At 40.2% G+C, this 15,109-nt stretch overlaps 2 protein-coding genes across 2 annotated transcripts in view; one reads left to right on the top strand and one right to left on the bottom strand.

Annotated features, from left to right (window-relative positions):
- LOC136687403 (zinc finger protein 850-like) overlaps nt 1–15,109 on the top strand; it is a 59,566-nt gene that overhangs the window by 9,966 nt on the left and 34,491 nt on the right. The window lies entirely within an intron of this gene.
- Nucleotides 4,825–14,587, bottom strand: LOC136687667 (aflatoxin B1 aldehyde reductase member 4-like). Its single transcript, XM_066662184.1, has 7 exons — nt 14,293–14,587; nt 10,190–10,377; nt 9,658–9,762; nt 9,469–9,565; nt 9,178–9,277; nt 7,243–7,372; nt 4,825–4,986 (listed from the first exon to the last, which is right to left on the bottom strand). The coding sequence occupies exons 1-7, from the start codon at nt 14,585–14,587 to the stop codon at nt 4,825–4,827; spliced, it is 1,077 nt and encodes a 358-aa protein (XP_066518281.1).

The following is a 15,109-nucleotide window of genomic DNA, read 5'->3' as shown; positions in this document are numbered from 1 at the left end:
CACCAAGGAATTTGGTATTCTTGACAATCTCCACAGCAGAGTTGTCGATGTTCAGCGGCAAGTGCTCACCCCTTGTTTTTCTGAAGTCTACAAACATATCTTTGTTTTTGTCCACGTTCAGAAACAGGTTGTTGACTTCACACCAGTCAGTTAGCCGCTGCACCTCCTCTCTGTATGCTGACTCGTTGTTCTTACTGATGAGACCCACCACAGTCGTGTCATCAGCGAACTTGATGATATGATTTGAGCTGTGCATCGCTGCACAGTCATGGGTCAGCAGTGTGAACAGCAGTGGACTGAGCACACAGCCCTGGGGGGCTCCAGTGTTCAGTGTGATGGTGCTGGAGGTGTTCCTACCAATCCGGACTGACTGAGGTTTCCCAGTCAGGAAGTCCAGGATCCAGTTGCAGAGAGAAGTGTTAAGGCCCAGTATATTCAGCTTCCCGATCAGGTGCTGAGGAATGATGGTGTTGAATGCTGAGCTGAAGTCTATGAACAGCATTCGGGCATATGTGTCTTTTTTGTCCAGGTGGGTGAGTGCCAGGTGGAGCGTGGTGGATATGGCATCGTCCGTTGAACGGTTAGGACGATACGCGAACTGTAGAGGGACCAGTGTGGGGGGAAGTAGGGTCTTGATGTGCCTCATGACGAGCCTCTCGAAGCACTTTGTGATGACAGGTGTGAGTGCAATGGGACGATAGTCATTGAGGTAGGACACAGAAGAATTCTTAGGCACAGGGATGATGGTGGTGTTCTTGAAGCATGTTGGAACAATGGCGCTGCTAAGAGAGATGTTGAAGATATCAGTGAAGACATCAGCAAGCTGGTCTGCACATTCTCTGAGCACTCTGCCAGGAATATTTTCTGGTCCAGCAGCTTTCCGCGGGTCGACTCTGCATAGAGTTTTCCTCACATCGGCTGCAGTAAAAGACAGCACCTGTTCGCTGGGAGAAGGGGTGGACTTTCTCGCCGTTACGTTGTTCTGGGCCTCAAACCATGCGTAGAAATGGTTCAGCACGTCTGGTAGGGAAGCATCTCCGTCACAAGCAGGTGGTGTAGTCTTGTAGCTGGTGATGCTCTGGATGCCCAGCCACATGCGCCGAGTGTCTCTACTGCTCTGGAAGTGGCTGTGAATGATCTGGCCATGTGCACGCTTTGCCTCTCTGATAGCTCTGGAGAGTTTTGCCCTCGCTGTTCTCAGGGCCGCCTTATCGCCTGATTTGAAAGTGACATCTCTAGCCTTCAGCAGTGCACGCACCTCTGCATTCATCCACGGCTTCTGGTTGGAGCCGATGGTGATGGTCTTGGAGATGGTCACATCATCGATGCACTTCTCTATGTAGCTGGTCACTGATGATGCGTACTCCTCCAGGTTGATTGTGTTGCTGTAAGTTGCAGCCTCTCTGAACATGTCCCAGTCAGTGCACTCGAGACAGTCCTGAAGAGTAGAGATTGCTTCTGATGGCCAGATTTTCACCTCTTTCAGAACAGGTTTCGATCGCCTGACGATGGGTCTGTATGCAGGAATTAGCATAACAGACATGTGATCTGAGTGTCCGAGGTGGGGGCAGGGCTCTGCCCTGTACGCGTCTGGAACGTTTGTGTAAACAAGATCCAGCGTGTTCGCTCCTCTCGTAGCAAAGTTCACATACTGGTGGAATTTAGGGAACACTTTCTTGAGATTTGCATGATTAAAATCTCCAGCAACAATAAACAGTCCATCCGGGTGTGTGTTTTGGAAATCACTTATGGCTTCGTATAATTCCCACAGCGCTTGATCTGTGTTTGCATCGGGAGGAATATAGACTGCGATTATGTAAACAACGATGAATTCTCGAGGTAAATAAAAAGGTCTACATCTCACAGCCACAAACTCCACTAACGATGAACAATAAGCAGAGACCAGCACAGAGTTCTTACACCATTCAGTGTTAATACAGACACATAATCCACCACCGCGAGTCTTACCGCATAGCACTGGGTCTCTGTCGGCTCGAAATGCAGCTAGCCCATCTAGCTGAATGGCGGCGTCGGGAATACTGTCGCTGAGCCATGTCTCCGTAAAAACAAAAACACAGCAGTCTCTGTATTCTCGCCTTGTAGTTTGCTGAAGTTTGATATAGTCCAGTTTATTTTCCAGCGAGCAGACATTGGAGAGAAAGAGAGAAGGGATAGCCTGCCGGCGCGGGTTAGCTCTTAGCCTTCCATGGATCCCCCCTTGCTTGCCGCGCTTCTGTTTCCTCTCACACCGCTTGCGTCGTCTCCTTCCCCGGCCGCCAGCATCAGGAAACGTCGAGGCTTCAGGGCCTGGCCTCCGAAGCAAGCGGATGTTCCGCAGCGTCTCCTGGAGGTCATCGCTGATACTGTATATTTCCTGTTTGCGATATTGAAGCAGTGTCTGGCGGTGATATATACGTACTGCAGGTGTTCCTGCGTCCATATGTTATAAATAAAATGAAAAAAAAAAACGAAAAATAAAACGTTTTTTAAACAAACAAAAACCCGCTTGGTTCTGGAGCGGCCGCTGCTTCAACTCCTAACTATTTGTATTAGCTCTATCAATTTTAGTAATGTTTTTAGAATAATCTTGTGTAATGCAAATTAAAAATATTCACATGAAGACATTCATATGATTCATAGGCAGTAGTTGGAGTTTTTGGTTTGATAATAGTTGTCTAAAAAGTAAATCAATGGAATATGATTTGGATTGACGACTCAATAGTGTCCATAGGTGTGAGTGAATGTGTGAGTGTGTGTCACCTTGTGAAGGACTGGTGATTCTCCGGGTGACTGTCGGTGAGGAGTGTGGTGTGTTCTCCCTGTGTCTGCGTGGGTTTCCTCCGGGTGACTGTCTGTGAGGAGTGTTCTCCCTGTGTCTGCATGGGTTTCCTCCGGGTGACAGTCTGTGAGGAGTGTGGTGTGTTTGCCCTGTGTCTGCATAGGTTTCCTCCCACGCTCCACAAACAGTGTGTGAGTGTGTGTGTGTTGCCCTGTGAAGGACTCACGCCCACCTCCAGGGTGTGTTCCCACCTTGCGCCCAATGATTCCAGGTAGGCTCTGGACCCACCGTGACCCTGAACTGGATAGGCGCTTACAGATAATGAGTGAATGATTTTTTGGTTAAATAAATAAATAAAATGGACTATGTTTTATGAATTATTACAAATTTACATTGCATGGCTTATGTTTGGGTTACCAAACATATTATCAAGCAATAATGGACTTAGGTGTCCAATGGACTTACTATTTGTCCTTTTTGAAAAACTGGGGTAATAAATCCCCAAAGTATCCAGCATATGATTTGCTTGAAGCAGATTCCCCATTATTTGTCTCAATATTTACATAAATTACACCACTCCAATGGAAAGAGGACAGTTCCAGCTTTTATAAGACACATATGTCTTGCATATATCTTATACAATATGTTATGAAATAGAAAATGAAACCACTGGTGGTGTACCAGAGCAGAACTTGAAACAAAACAACTGTTTGTACATGACTTAAGTTGTTATTCACTTTTAGATTTACCACAGAAACTCATTTGTAACTTAAGTTGTTCAATTTCGTAGAACTTGCAGAACTCTGTGTGTGTTTACTTCCATGCAGTTAGTGCTCTACTGAATTTAGTGAGATCCATCTTAAGTGATCTGAAACAAGTCAATATTACCCACCTATAGAGAAGAAATACAGCAATTACGTCATCCCTTTGTATGCTTTTGTATGCATCCAAACACCTTCAGATACAGTTTATTGTAGCTCAGCCAGCGCATGTATAGGGCCAGAGAGGACCAAACAGTGGGAGAGTGTAACCAAGTCGCCACCAAGAAACATCTCTGTAAACTTTTCCATCTCTACTTTAAAATAACACATCTTTACTCTATTCACACACGCGTGACTCAGTCTAATTAATTCTCAACAACCTCAACCAACACCTCAATCCAACACCAGCCTAATCATTTTTGAGTCAGATCAGTCTGATAGATGGATTATTTTGTTATATGTTTATGTTCAATTTTGTCATGACCCAAATGGCCTTATTTTTAGAGTTATGCATTATATGTTTTTTTCCTCTAGAGACATAGTTTATAATAATCATGTGCACCCTTTTTCATTCCAAACCTCATCACTGAGTTATGAAAGCAAAAAATCTAAGAAAAGGAAATTCTTTGGGATTGAAATGGCCTAATTCAAAGCATAACACGCATGGAACAGACAAAGAGGACAATCAGGAAAAAACGAAGCATGAAGTTGGGAGAGATGGAGCAGCCAGAGAACTTTGCTTTTGGATATTTTACTTCAACTTCTGAAAAACAATATTAAAAAATTGGTTATATTTTAGTTTCCATGGTACTTCTGCTTCTGATTAACCAAGAAGCAGGGTATTCAATTGTGTCAATCGCTGTGCACTTTTGGGTTCTAAATGTAGTTGGTTTATTTCAGTCAAAATCTATGATCTGATATTTGCTAACATCTTGTGTAAGTAGTGGTCCTATGGTATTTGTTTACTGATATGAATCAGGAATACATAGATTGTGCATTATCTTTTAAAAATAAATGTTAAGGCTTGTTTTATCTCTGAAGTTGATGTTTGAATTTGTTGTTTTCCTATTACATACCTCGTGTTCACATGATTAGTGTTTATGATGAAGCAATGCAAACCACAGCACAAGGTTAATAATGCATTTAATCATTTAAAATATTTTTGGTCTGCAGGTTCTTATCAAATTTCAACTTTCCACACAATCTTCTGGTAAAATAAACAAAATTTAGAAGTGTTTAGTTACAGGTCAGATCAAAGGAGTCTACTTTATCTGGAGTCAGTATCTAGCGAAAGTAGTTGGGACACACATGAGCTACCAGGTCCCAGCCATGCTTGAAGGCATCCACGACTTCCTGCTTTAAAGGACCTTCTTCAGCTGCTGCTAAGTTTTCTTGAAGCTGCTCCATGGTGGACATCCCAATGATGACCCCATCACCAAGATCGCCCTGAAAATGCCAGTGATTTCAGAATTATGCTCAAGGAGAATGTGATCAAATTAGTTTCAGATATCACTGCATGTGTGAGGACATCCTGCTTAATTCTAGGCATGATTTTTCTTATATAAAAAGTACATATAATAAAAGAACAATAATTATTCAAGAAAAGAACTCAGACAGGCCAGTAATGACTGAATTTAGGTACTTTAAGGTTTTGCAATAGTTGGTGTGTATAGGGTCAACTTTTGGAACACCTTGAAAAAGTAACTATAGCCTAAGGATTTATTTTTTCTAATAAGCTGTTGAATTGTATTGTTTTGTAATAGATTTTAAGTATTAAATGAGGTCTCTGTCTTGTTGGATAGTGTATTTTATTTAACCAGGTTAGGCCCACTGAGATCACTGATCCCATTTACAAGAAAGACACAGGCAAAAATCACACCAACATAAAGTTACAACAAACAATACACACAAAACATATTCAGATAAACACATCTTGTGTAAAACATCTACACAATGACAATCTGGACCCCATGAACTTCACTATAGCCTTAAACTGTTCAAATGTAAAATCTTAAGTTAATTTTTAGATTTAAAGATTTTAAATTTAAAGTTATTCCAGGCAAAAGGGGCAGAAATCCTGAAAGCACTTTTTCCTGCATTATAACCTGCATTATTATTCATTTTTTAATTAAATCTATTAAGATGTTTTATTATCCCCAGAGACCTCAACCAAGAACTGAGTATAACATAACGGGTAACAGTAACATAATGTGGATAACTATGGAGTCAAAAAAGGTCAAAAAGATTTAGAGTTTGTAAAACAATACTCACAGATGTAACAGAATTTGTAACTGCATTTGAACAACTACATACAGTTAAAATTCAAATCCACAAATGTCCTGGAATGCACAAATTTAAAACAAAAACAACAATAATATTTTAAATTCACGAATGTGGAAAAAATATTTGTAACGTATAGGAAATATTATTAAATGTTTAGAAAAGATTTGCACTTGTAAATCAAATTAATGTGTGAATCACAGTATGTCTGAAACGGCTTAAAATGTACCAAAGCAAACACTGCTGAGGTTCCAAATGTGACCGTGGGAGTTTTTCAATTTGGTGGAAAAATCCACACATTCACTTTCTCTGCTTGTGTGAATCTCTTTTTGCTGCTGTGGATTTTTGACCCTGTTTTGACGGCCATTGATGTACCAATAGGAAAGCTTTAACTGGACCAATCAATCGCGAGGATTGTTTAACCAATCAGAACACCGATTTGTTGCAAAAAGAATCATGAACTAGCATTGTTACTTACCTGACTCTCCTTTGTATCTCTGGTTTTAAGTGCCATGGTGGAGAATTGGAGGCACTACACTTGAGTGACAGCAACAAATCAGTGTTCTGATTGGTTAAACCAGGAGTCGGCAACCTTTACCACTCAAAGAGTCATTTGGACCCGTTTCACACAGTAAAGAAAACACTGGGAGCCACAAAACCCTTTTGAAATTCTAAATGAAATAACACTGTGCATAACAGGGTTTTTTTTTTTGCCTTTGTGCTGTGTATAAACAAACTATACTGTGTTACATTTATGAAATCAATGAACGACTGCAGAGAAAATGAAATAACATTTCTGCATGCAACAAAACATTTTTAACTCCGTAAAAAAGACCTTGTGTTGACGCACATTGGAAGTTGTGACATGTATTAAGAGCGACAAAAATATTTTAAATATTAAAATATTTTAGATGTTATAATCGCCATATCGCCATAATCTTCATAGAATTACATTTTGAAAACGAACAAACTAAAATAAAATGGAGCTGCGGGTTACCGACCCCTGGGTTAAACAAACCTTGCGATCTGATTGATCCAGTTAAAGCTTTCCTATTGGTCCATCAATGGCTGTCAAAACAGGGTCAAAAATCCACACCAGCAAAAAGAGATTCACATGAGGAGCAGAGAAGGTGAATGTGTGGATTTTTTTCCACCACACCGCACATTTTAAGGCATTTGAGACATACTGATTTACACATTCATGACATTTGATTTACAAATGAAAATCATTTCTACACATTAAATATTATTTCTATAAATTACCTGTATGTAGTTGTTCAAACGCAGTTACAAATTCCGTTACATCTATGAGTATTACTTTACAAACTCAAAATTTTTTGACCCTTATTTGACTTCATAGATAACTCTAGCAGGACATGAGGTCTGAACAGTTTAGTTATATTATTTCAGAGCGGACTCTACCTTCAGCTGAGAGTGGTGATACATCCAGCGTAAGGCTGCTGAAGTTAACGTTGGCTTTTCTGAACCATATGTGGCCTCAAGAGCCCTCAGGATGCCATCTATGGCATGGAAATGGCTCTCTTTCCAGAACCTGAAACAAAGACAAATTTTGAGGACAACAAATGCCTAAAAAACCATTGACAAATGTGCCTTTTCTGCCCAAGAAATATATAATTCAATTTAATCATTCCAGGCTTTTAGTCATCAATTCCATCATTCAACTTTTCCAGCAAGAACACACATACTGTGACAGTTGAGGACCTTTTGAGGAAGTAGTTCTTCAAATATGAACAAAAATTTTGAAAATGAAATGGAGTTGCTGGAGCTGACACTATACTAATAAATAACTGAAGTCAACGGCAACATTTTTTCAAGTGCATAGCAGCTATATACACTGATGAAAATGTCAGGGTTCACACTGGCTGCTTGTTTTAAACCATATGCTATAATGTACTTAAAATATGCATTTAAAATTGCACTACACAAACATCCCCAGAACATGGCACGGGCTCCTCCAGCTTAAACCATATCTTGCACAATGTCCTCATTGACGGATTCCTAAAGCTTAGGATGAACATAATGCCTTTCATCATTCACATAAAGGCAGAAACCTGCATGATTCTTCTGACCACATAACATCTTTCCAGTCATGAACAGTTCAGTTTTTATGTCTCTTGTCCCACTGTAACCAGGCAAATTTGTGAGCAGATGTAAGCAAAGGCCTCTTGCACATGCCTCTCTGTTCTATATATTCACGGCCTGCAGTTCCCTGTACAAACATAAATTGGGAAGGACCTGCTTGGCTTCTGAAAGCAGTACATGCCTGGAAACATTTTTCATTTTCATTCACAAGCTCTGAAACATGCAGGCAGTCCCTGTGCGTCTGTTTCAACTTCCAGCCAGAATTCGGAGGAAAATTTCCTGAAGGATTTTTGATGCTGATGTTCGACTCTATGACTCTACATGGCCACACACCTGCAAATTCAGCCGTTTCCTTCACACCATGGCCAGTGGTGTCCAAATGTATGCACTCGTGTTTGCTACCCATTTTCCACACTTCAAACAAGAAATTCACTGCACTTAACCACCTCTTCTCAATATATGAATCCTGTATTTATCGCCTAATCATCCTCATGCAATACCATCTGCAGGGGCTTAAATTTGCTACCACCTTAAACATGCAAGGTGAATAATTTTCCTGTCCAGGTAGCTTATGTACCTATGCACGTTAAGCTTGAGCTAAAAGAGGATAATTATCATACCAATGCACTCCCCAATGCCAGTTATGAGGTTTGCACCCTTAAAGTGATTGAGCAGCTTGCCAAATAAAGAGTTTCAGCAGACTTCTGTAACATGGAATAGGTGCTGTAGGTGCAACATAAAACTAATTCCAATTTTGTAATCAGTTGCCACAAATTATAATTATTATCAATTTTAATTATGGCCATTATAAAACATTGGGTGAAATGTTTGTGCACTCCTTTTACAATCAGATTTGACCCAATGCAACTTTGATGTAGGGCGACATGGTGGTGCAGCAGGTAGTGTTTCTGCCACAGCTCCAGGGACCTGGAGGTTGTGGGTTCAAGTCCCACTCCGGGTGACTGTCTGTGAGGAGTGTGGTGTGTTCTCCCCGTGTCTGTGTGGGTTTCCTCTGGGTGACTGTCTGTGAGGAGCGTGGTGTGTTCTCCCTGTGTCTGTGTGGGTTTCCTCCAGGTGACTGTCTGTGAGGAGTGTGGTGTGTTCTCCCCGTGTCTGTGTGGGTTTCCTCCAGGTGACTGTCTGTGAGGAGTGTGGTGTGTTCTCCCTGTGTCTGTGTGGGTTTCCTCCAGGTGACTGTCTGTGAGGAGTGTGGTGTGTTCTCCCTTGCTTATACAATACAAATGTGATTATTACCTATCTCTGTAGGCAGCAGCCCATGAATGACCAAAGAAACGTCCCACAGGCTGGGTTCCGTCCTTGTCCTTGTAATGATATTTGCCAGTAAGCAGACCTCCTGCACAGATAAACTCCAACTTACTTTATCAAGAATACATGGTGTCACTGATGCAAAGCAATTAACAGCAGCCTTTGAGGAGCATTTGGGTAAACATGAGTGAGCATATATGCAAGTGAGTTTTGAGCCAAAGTATTAACAAATATTTTGACATCTTTTTGACTACTAAAGATGATTTAACAGTACTTTACCTGCGAGAGGATTGTAAGCATAGAAACGTATACCAAGGTATCGCAAACAGGGAATCAGTTCTGTCTCCACTTGTCGTGTGGTAGCATTGTACATGCCCTTTAAAAACAGAACACAGTGCAAAAAAATCTGTGTAAAGTACAGTGGCAAAAGTACATATTTTTATATTACACTTCGCACAGATGATTCACCTGGTAGACTGTGGGACGCAGCCAGTTTTTGTGTTTGCAGATGGTGTAGATTTCTGCCACTTCCCAGGAGGCATAGTTTGATAAACCCAGCTCCTTTAACTTTCCCTAGTAAGAAAAAAAAAAAGGAAATGTTTTATTGCATATCCGACACTTATGTAATTAATGCATTACCATACAACAACAACACACACACACGCACACACACACACACACACACACACACACATATATATATATATATATATACTTGCATTTAATATTTGTTATTGTTTAATTTCTAATCAAAGAAATCACTGTTACTCTTTAATATACCCCATAATACACTCCTCAGTGACTTGTGTCTGACACCAATAATGGGAAGCATATTTACAAAGAAAGTTACAAAATTTTGCAAATTTTGGGGTTTTTTTTGCAAGACAAAACCCAGAATATGTAACTCAGTCTTATGCTCAAGCAAGCCATGAAGCAATAAGCAACATGATACTTTAGCACAGTTCTTGATTAGAAGTGTGATGCACTTGGTTGCCTCTACCTCTCTGTGAAGTTCATTACAGGCCTCCAGTGTGTCTTGAACAGGGTTCTGGTGGTCTGGGGCATGCAGGTAAAAGATATCCACACAATCTCTGTGCAGCCTGTTTAAGGAGGTTTCCAGTTGATAGCGCACACTTTCGGGTTTCAGTGTCTTGCCATCCCAAGGATTTGCCTTGGTTGCTATTCCAACTGAGAAATCAAGATTTGGCAGGGGGTAAAAAGTCAATGTCAGTGTCCATTGGTTCAACTGGTTTGACAGTATTTTAATTATTAACATTATTAATGACAAATTCCTATGCTTGTGACCAGTGGGGTATTCCACAAAGTAGGTTAGCCATACAGCTTAATTCCTGAGTTAAGCTGACCAGTTTAGGTTATTTCCAAAACTTGGAAATCCTGCCTTGTGCAATCTCTTGTCAGTCATATGATCTTTGCCCATTACATCAGCCGTGTGCCATTATTGCAGTATTTTCACAGTGAAAACTATGAAGAACATGTTTTATTTTTATCCACAGGCAGCAGTGACAGCACTTAAACTGATGAAGTGTGAGCAAAGGATTCCACACTGAGACAAACTCAGCAAGTGTACCAAGGACTTGGTAAAATTTGATAAATTGTCAACCTTTAGTAATATTTCTACGTACAATGAAGTTAAACTACATTGCCTCGGTTTCAAAGTAAAATTCACTGCTTTATCAAATTTTTCATAAGTACTTTATAAAAACATCATGGGTCAGTGCAGTATTTATCATACAATGTAGAGCCATTGTCAGCCGAAAACCGACAATTACAGTGTTTTAATGATAAGTCAAATATATTAGGGCTGCAACTAATGATTATTTTGATAATTGATTAATCTGTCGATTATTTTTTCGATTAATCGATTATTAATTGGATAAAAAGGAAGACAAGACACATTTGGTTTCCTGTCTGTTACTCGCATATTCAGGATACCCTCAGTGAGAACAGCTGCTTGCTGTGGTGTGCAGATCTTCTTCAAAACATAGTCAGCAATGCTGGGCTGTTTTTATCTGAGGTGAGAGAGAAAGTGTAGATATGAACATACACCTTTTTTAAGTTAATAACTACTGATCTAAAATGCAGACATCAATGCAGGCAAATTGAAATTACATAAATGGATTTTGGGTGATGCCATGTGCTAAGGATAAAAGGGAAATTCAACTAACACATGATCAGATATCGTTAAGATATTTAAGATTTTAGAGAACTAAGGTTGTAATTGTATAAGGAACACACAACCTACCATTATTAAAAATTAGTGTTTACATGAAGAATTAACCCAACCGTTACATTAATTTTATATTTATCAATATTTAAAGATATATGTAATGTAATATACACTTATAATGTAATATACACTTGGCTGTGATACTCAAACACTAACACACAATGCCAGTCAAAAAAGACCTTGAAAAAGGCTTTAAATATATTATTTAAAAAAACGTTTGGATTGATTTTTTTTAACTCTGAATGTAACTGCCGCCACATTTAAGGTGGAACGGAAAACTCGCTAAATACAAGAGTGATATAAATTTACTAAGAATGAGACATCTTGTTCAAGTACTCTAGCAGGCTCTAGTGACATTGAGTGAGAGAAAAACTAACGTCGCTAACGTTAGCTCGACTAAAACTACGGCTTGTTTAGGAACTGCTGGTCAAGCTGACACATTTAAGGTGGAAGAGAAAACTCTGGTTTTCTAGCAGGCTCTAGTAACATTGAGTGAGAGAAAAAGTAGAATTAACTTACTATACTTAATCTCTTTCACACATAGCTCCAACAGGCTTCATTTTCAGATGCCCATGCAGTGATGTTGTGCTGCCGTGCCATGTGAGATCAGCTGTGCACATTTTGCACCTAATGCTGTTCCTTGAAGGCGTTAATGTAAAGTGCTCCCATACTTTTGATGACTTGGGTCATACATTTTTCTCTCTGCTTGTGCTAACATTATCCTCTGCTGTAACTGCCTCCGCCATTTTTCAAACCCTTCTTCCAGAGTTCGTCACGTGTAGCAACTGTACCTATGTGTATAATAACTTAGACCCAACTAATCGATTATTAAATTAGTTGCAAACTATTTTATCAATCGATTTTAATCGATTTAATCGATTAGTTGTTGCAGCCCTAAAATATATGCATGTTATAGAAATGGTCACTGGAACAATTAGTCAATAAAATTTTACATATTTTAACAAATATATCTAATAACATATATTTTAACATATATATAAAAAATATATTTTCTGTTTATTTTGAGAATTTGCAAGTTTTTTTAGGATTGTAGGCATAGAATTAATATAATTTTACAAATGTACTTTTTAATAAATTAATTAATTGTCTGTAATCCTCATCTAGTTTGGGGCGGTAGTGGGTCTGGAGCCTACCCGGAATCACTGGGCGCAAGCCAGGAACATACCCTGGATGCAACACACACTCACGGACATTTAGTCTCCAATCCACCTACCATCCACCTGTTTTTAGAGTGTGGGAGGAAACTGGAGCACCCGGAGAAAACCCACGCAGACACAGGGAGAACACACCACACTCCTCACAGACAGTCACCCGGAGAAAACCCACGCAGACACAGAGAGAACACACCACACTCCTCACAGACAGTCACCCGGAGGAAACCCACGCAGACACAGGGAGAACACACCACACTCCTCACAGACAGTGACCCGGAGGAAATCCACGCAGACACAGAGAGAACACTCCACACTCCTCATAGACAGTCACCCGGAGGAAACCCATGCAGACACAGAGAGAACACACCACACTCCTCACAGACAGTCACCCGGAGTGAGACTCAAACCCACAACCTCCAGGTCCCCGGAGTTGTGTGACTGCAACAGTACCTGCTGCACCACCATGCCGCCCTTTTAATAAACTAACTCACTTTATTATAATAGTGTCAATTATCTGCTACTTTATATCTGCTACTTCTCTCTTTTATTGTTGTGTGCCTTGCTCTACATCTGGTGCTGTAACACTGTAAATTGCCCTATCGTGGGCCTATTAAAGGGTTATCTTGTCTTATCTTTTCTTATTCAGAATACAGGCCAACAAAAACAGTGGGGTGTAAGAACAGAAAACAACACTGTTAATCATAATCTTTAGTTTGACAACATATTGTAATCTAAAGTGTCATGATCATGACAGTTGAAAAAGTAGTAAAGTAAACTATAAAAATATTTATAGTACTACTTTGTATGATCTATTTTTACAGCCCTAAATATGGGGCAGAAATTAACAAAGGAATTAACAGCATTTAAATGCTTATGTCTTTTTTACATTAATACTAATACTAATACTGTAATCTTGCACATAACCCAACTGTATTATTTCACCAGTTTAGAAAACTGATCAATATATAATGCTCTGAGTTCGGTATTTACAGAACAGCCCTGACAACAACATGCTTTCAAAATGTTCTCCTGTGTACTATGTCATCTTTCAATGAATGATAACCCCAGGTTTGATGGGTGTGGTTTGAGCAGTAAAGTCACTAATATGTACTGGCTTCTGGTTCTCCAGGACAGGACTTGATAGACAGTATGTTACAGACCAAAAACACACACAAAGCAAGCGCATTTGATCTTTCTGATTGTATTTCACATGTATGTTGTGTAGTGCTTAGTAAAGGCCATTGCAATTTTGGCTACTACTTTAAAGCCAAAATGAATCTATACTTGTTACTGGAGGGTGGGGGGTCTTAAAAGCTTAATGTAAACGTGATTTAATGTAATGACTAAGGAGCACCAAACTTTTCTCCATCTCTACTGACAAGTAAGCTAAAACCGAGCACCGAAATATAACAGTATACATAAGCCACGTTAAGCTTATAATGGGTTTAAATGGGGATAAAAATGCTTAACTCTTTTTCACTTTCAGTTTGAGTTACACGGTAATTGTTTCAGCAGCAGAGAGCGCTTTTGATCAGTAGTAACTGAGGTAATACAAGTGCTCCTAGGTCATTGTTTTAGTTCATTAAGGCACGTTAAGCTTTTCAGACTCTCCCGTTACTTCTGGGATCTTTGTGGGTAACATGATCATTGCTGCAGGGACTAGGGTAAAAAGCCGGTTACCTGTTTTGGGCAGTTGCATGCCTCCTATAACAGTCTCCGACTGGCCGTCTGTGTACATAAAAGCAGTATCCAGGTTACAGTAACCGTGTTCCCGAAAAGCATGGACCATTTTCGCGCTCTGCTCAGCGTCTGCGCGACCGCCGAACGCCAAAGCGCCCAAAACAGTAGTTGGGACCTTGCACGGTGTTGGTTTACACGACGACAAGCTGATAAACCGCGCACGGTACGGAGGGGTGAAGCCTGTTCTGAGCTGGAGGTTAGTTGTTCTGAGACATGTTCTCAGAGCGCGCGACATATCGACGGATTCTGACCGAAGTAGTCACAATAAATCCGTCTTTTTTCTTTTGCGGTGTTTACGGCGATTATTAGACGAACTGAGCACAAAGGTATGTCTGACCCTCAGCTAAAACTGAGATGCAGTGCTTCCTACAAAGCCCCAGTTCCACTTTCGCTTTCCCTCGTGAAATGGGCGTGGCTGCGTCCACTACGTCAGTGTCAATGCAGCACTGACAATGTTCCACCACCACATCACACCTGCCCTGTGGGGGTCCTGAGCACAGGGGGAAATTGGATTATTAAGTATGCAGAGCAACAACAGACTAAAATTTGTAATTATAAAACTGCAGGGTGCTCATGTTGTCAGTGGGAGGGCATTTATATTTTTATAAAGTTGAGTTTGGAAGGCATTGATAATGAGTAATCAATTCTACTGGGAACTAGTGATGGGTATTTCGGCTCTTTTTGGGGAGCCGGCTCTTTCGGCTCCTAAATGGCTCTTTGTTTTACCACTTATTTCCACTGGTACAGAACAATATTA

The sequence above is a fragment of the Hoplias malabaricus genome, chromosome 2, assembly GCF_029633855.1.
Source record: "Hoplias malabaricus isolate fHopMal1 chromosome 2, fHopMal1.hap1, whole genome shotgun sequence".
Lineage (NCBI taxonomy): Eukaryota > Metazoa > Chordata > Actinopteri > Characiformes > Erythrinidae > Hoplias > Hoplias malabaricus.
This window is presented reverse-complemented; position numbering and strand designations above follow the sequence as displayed.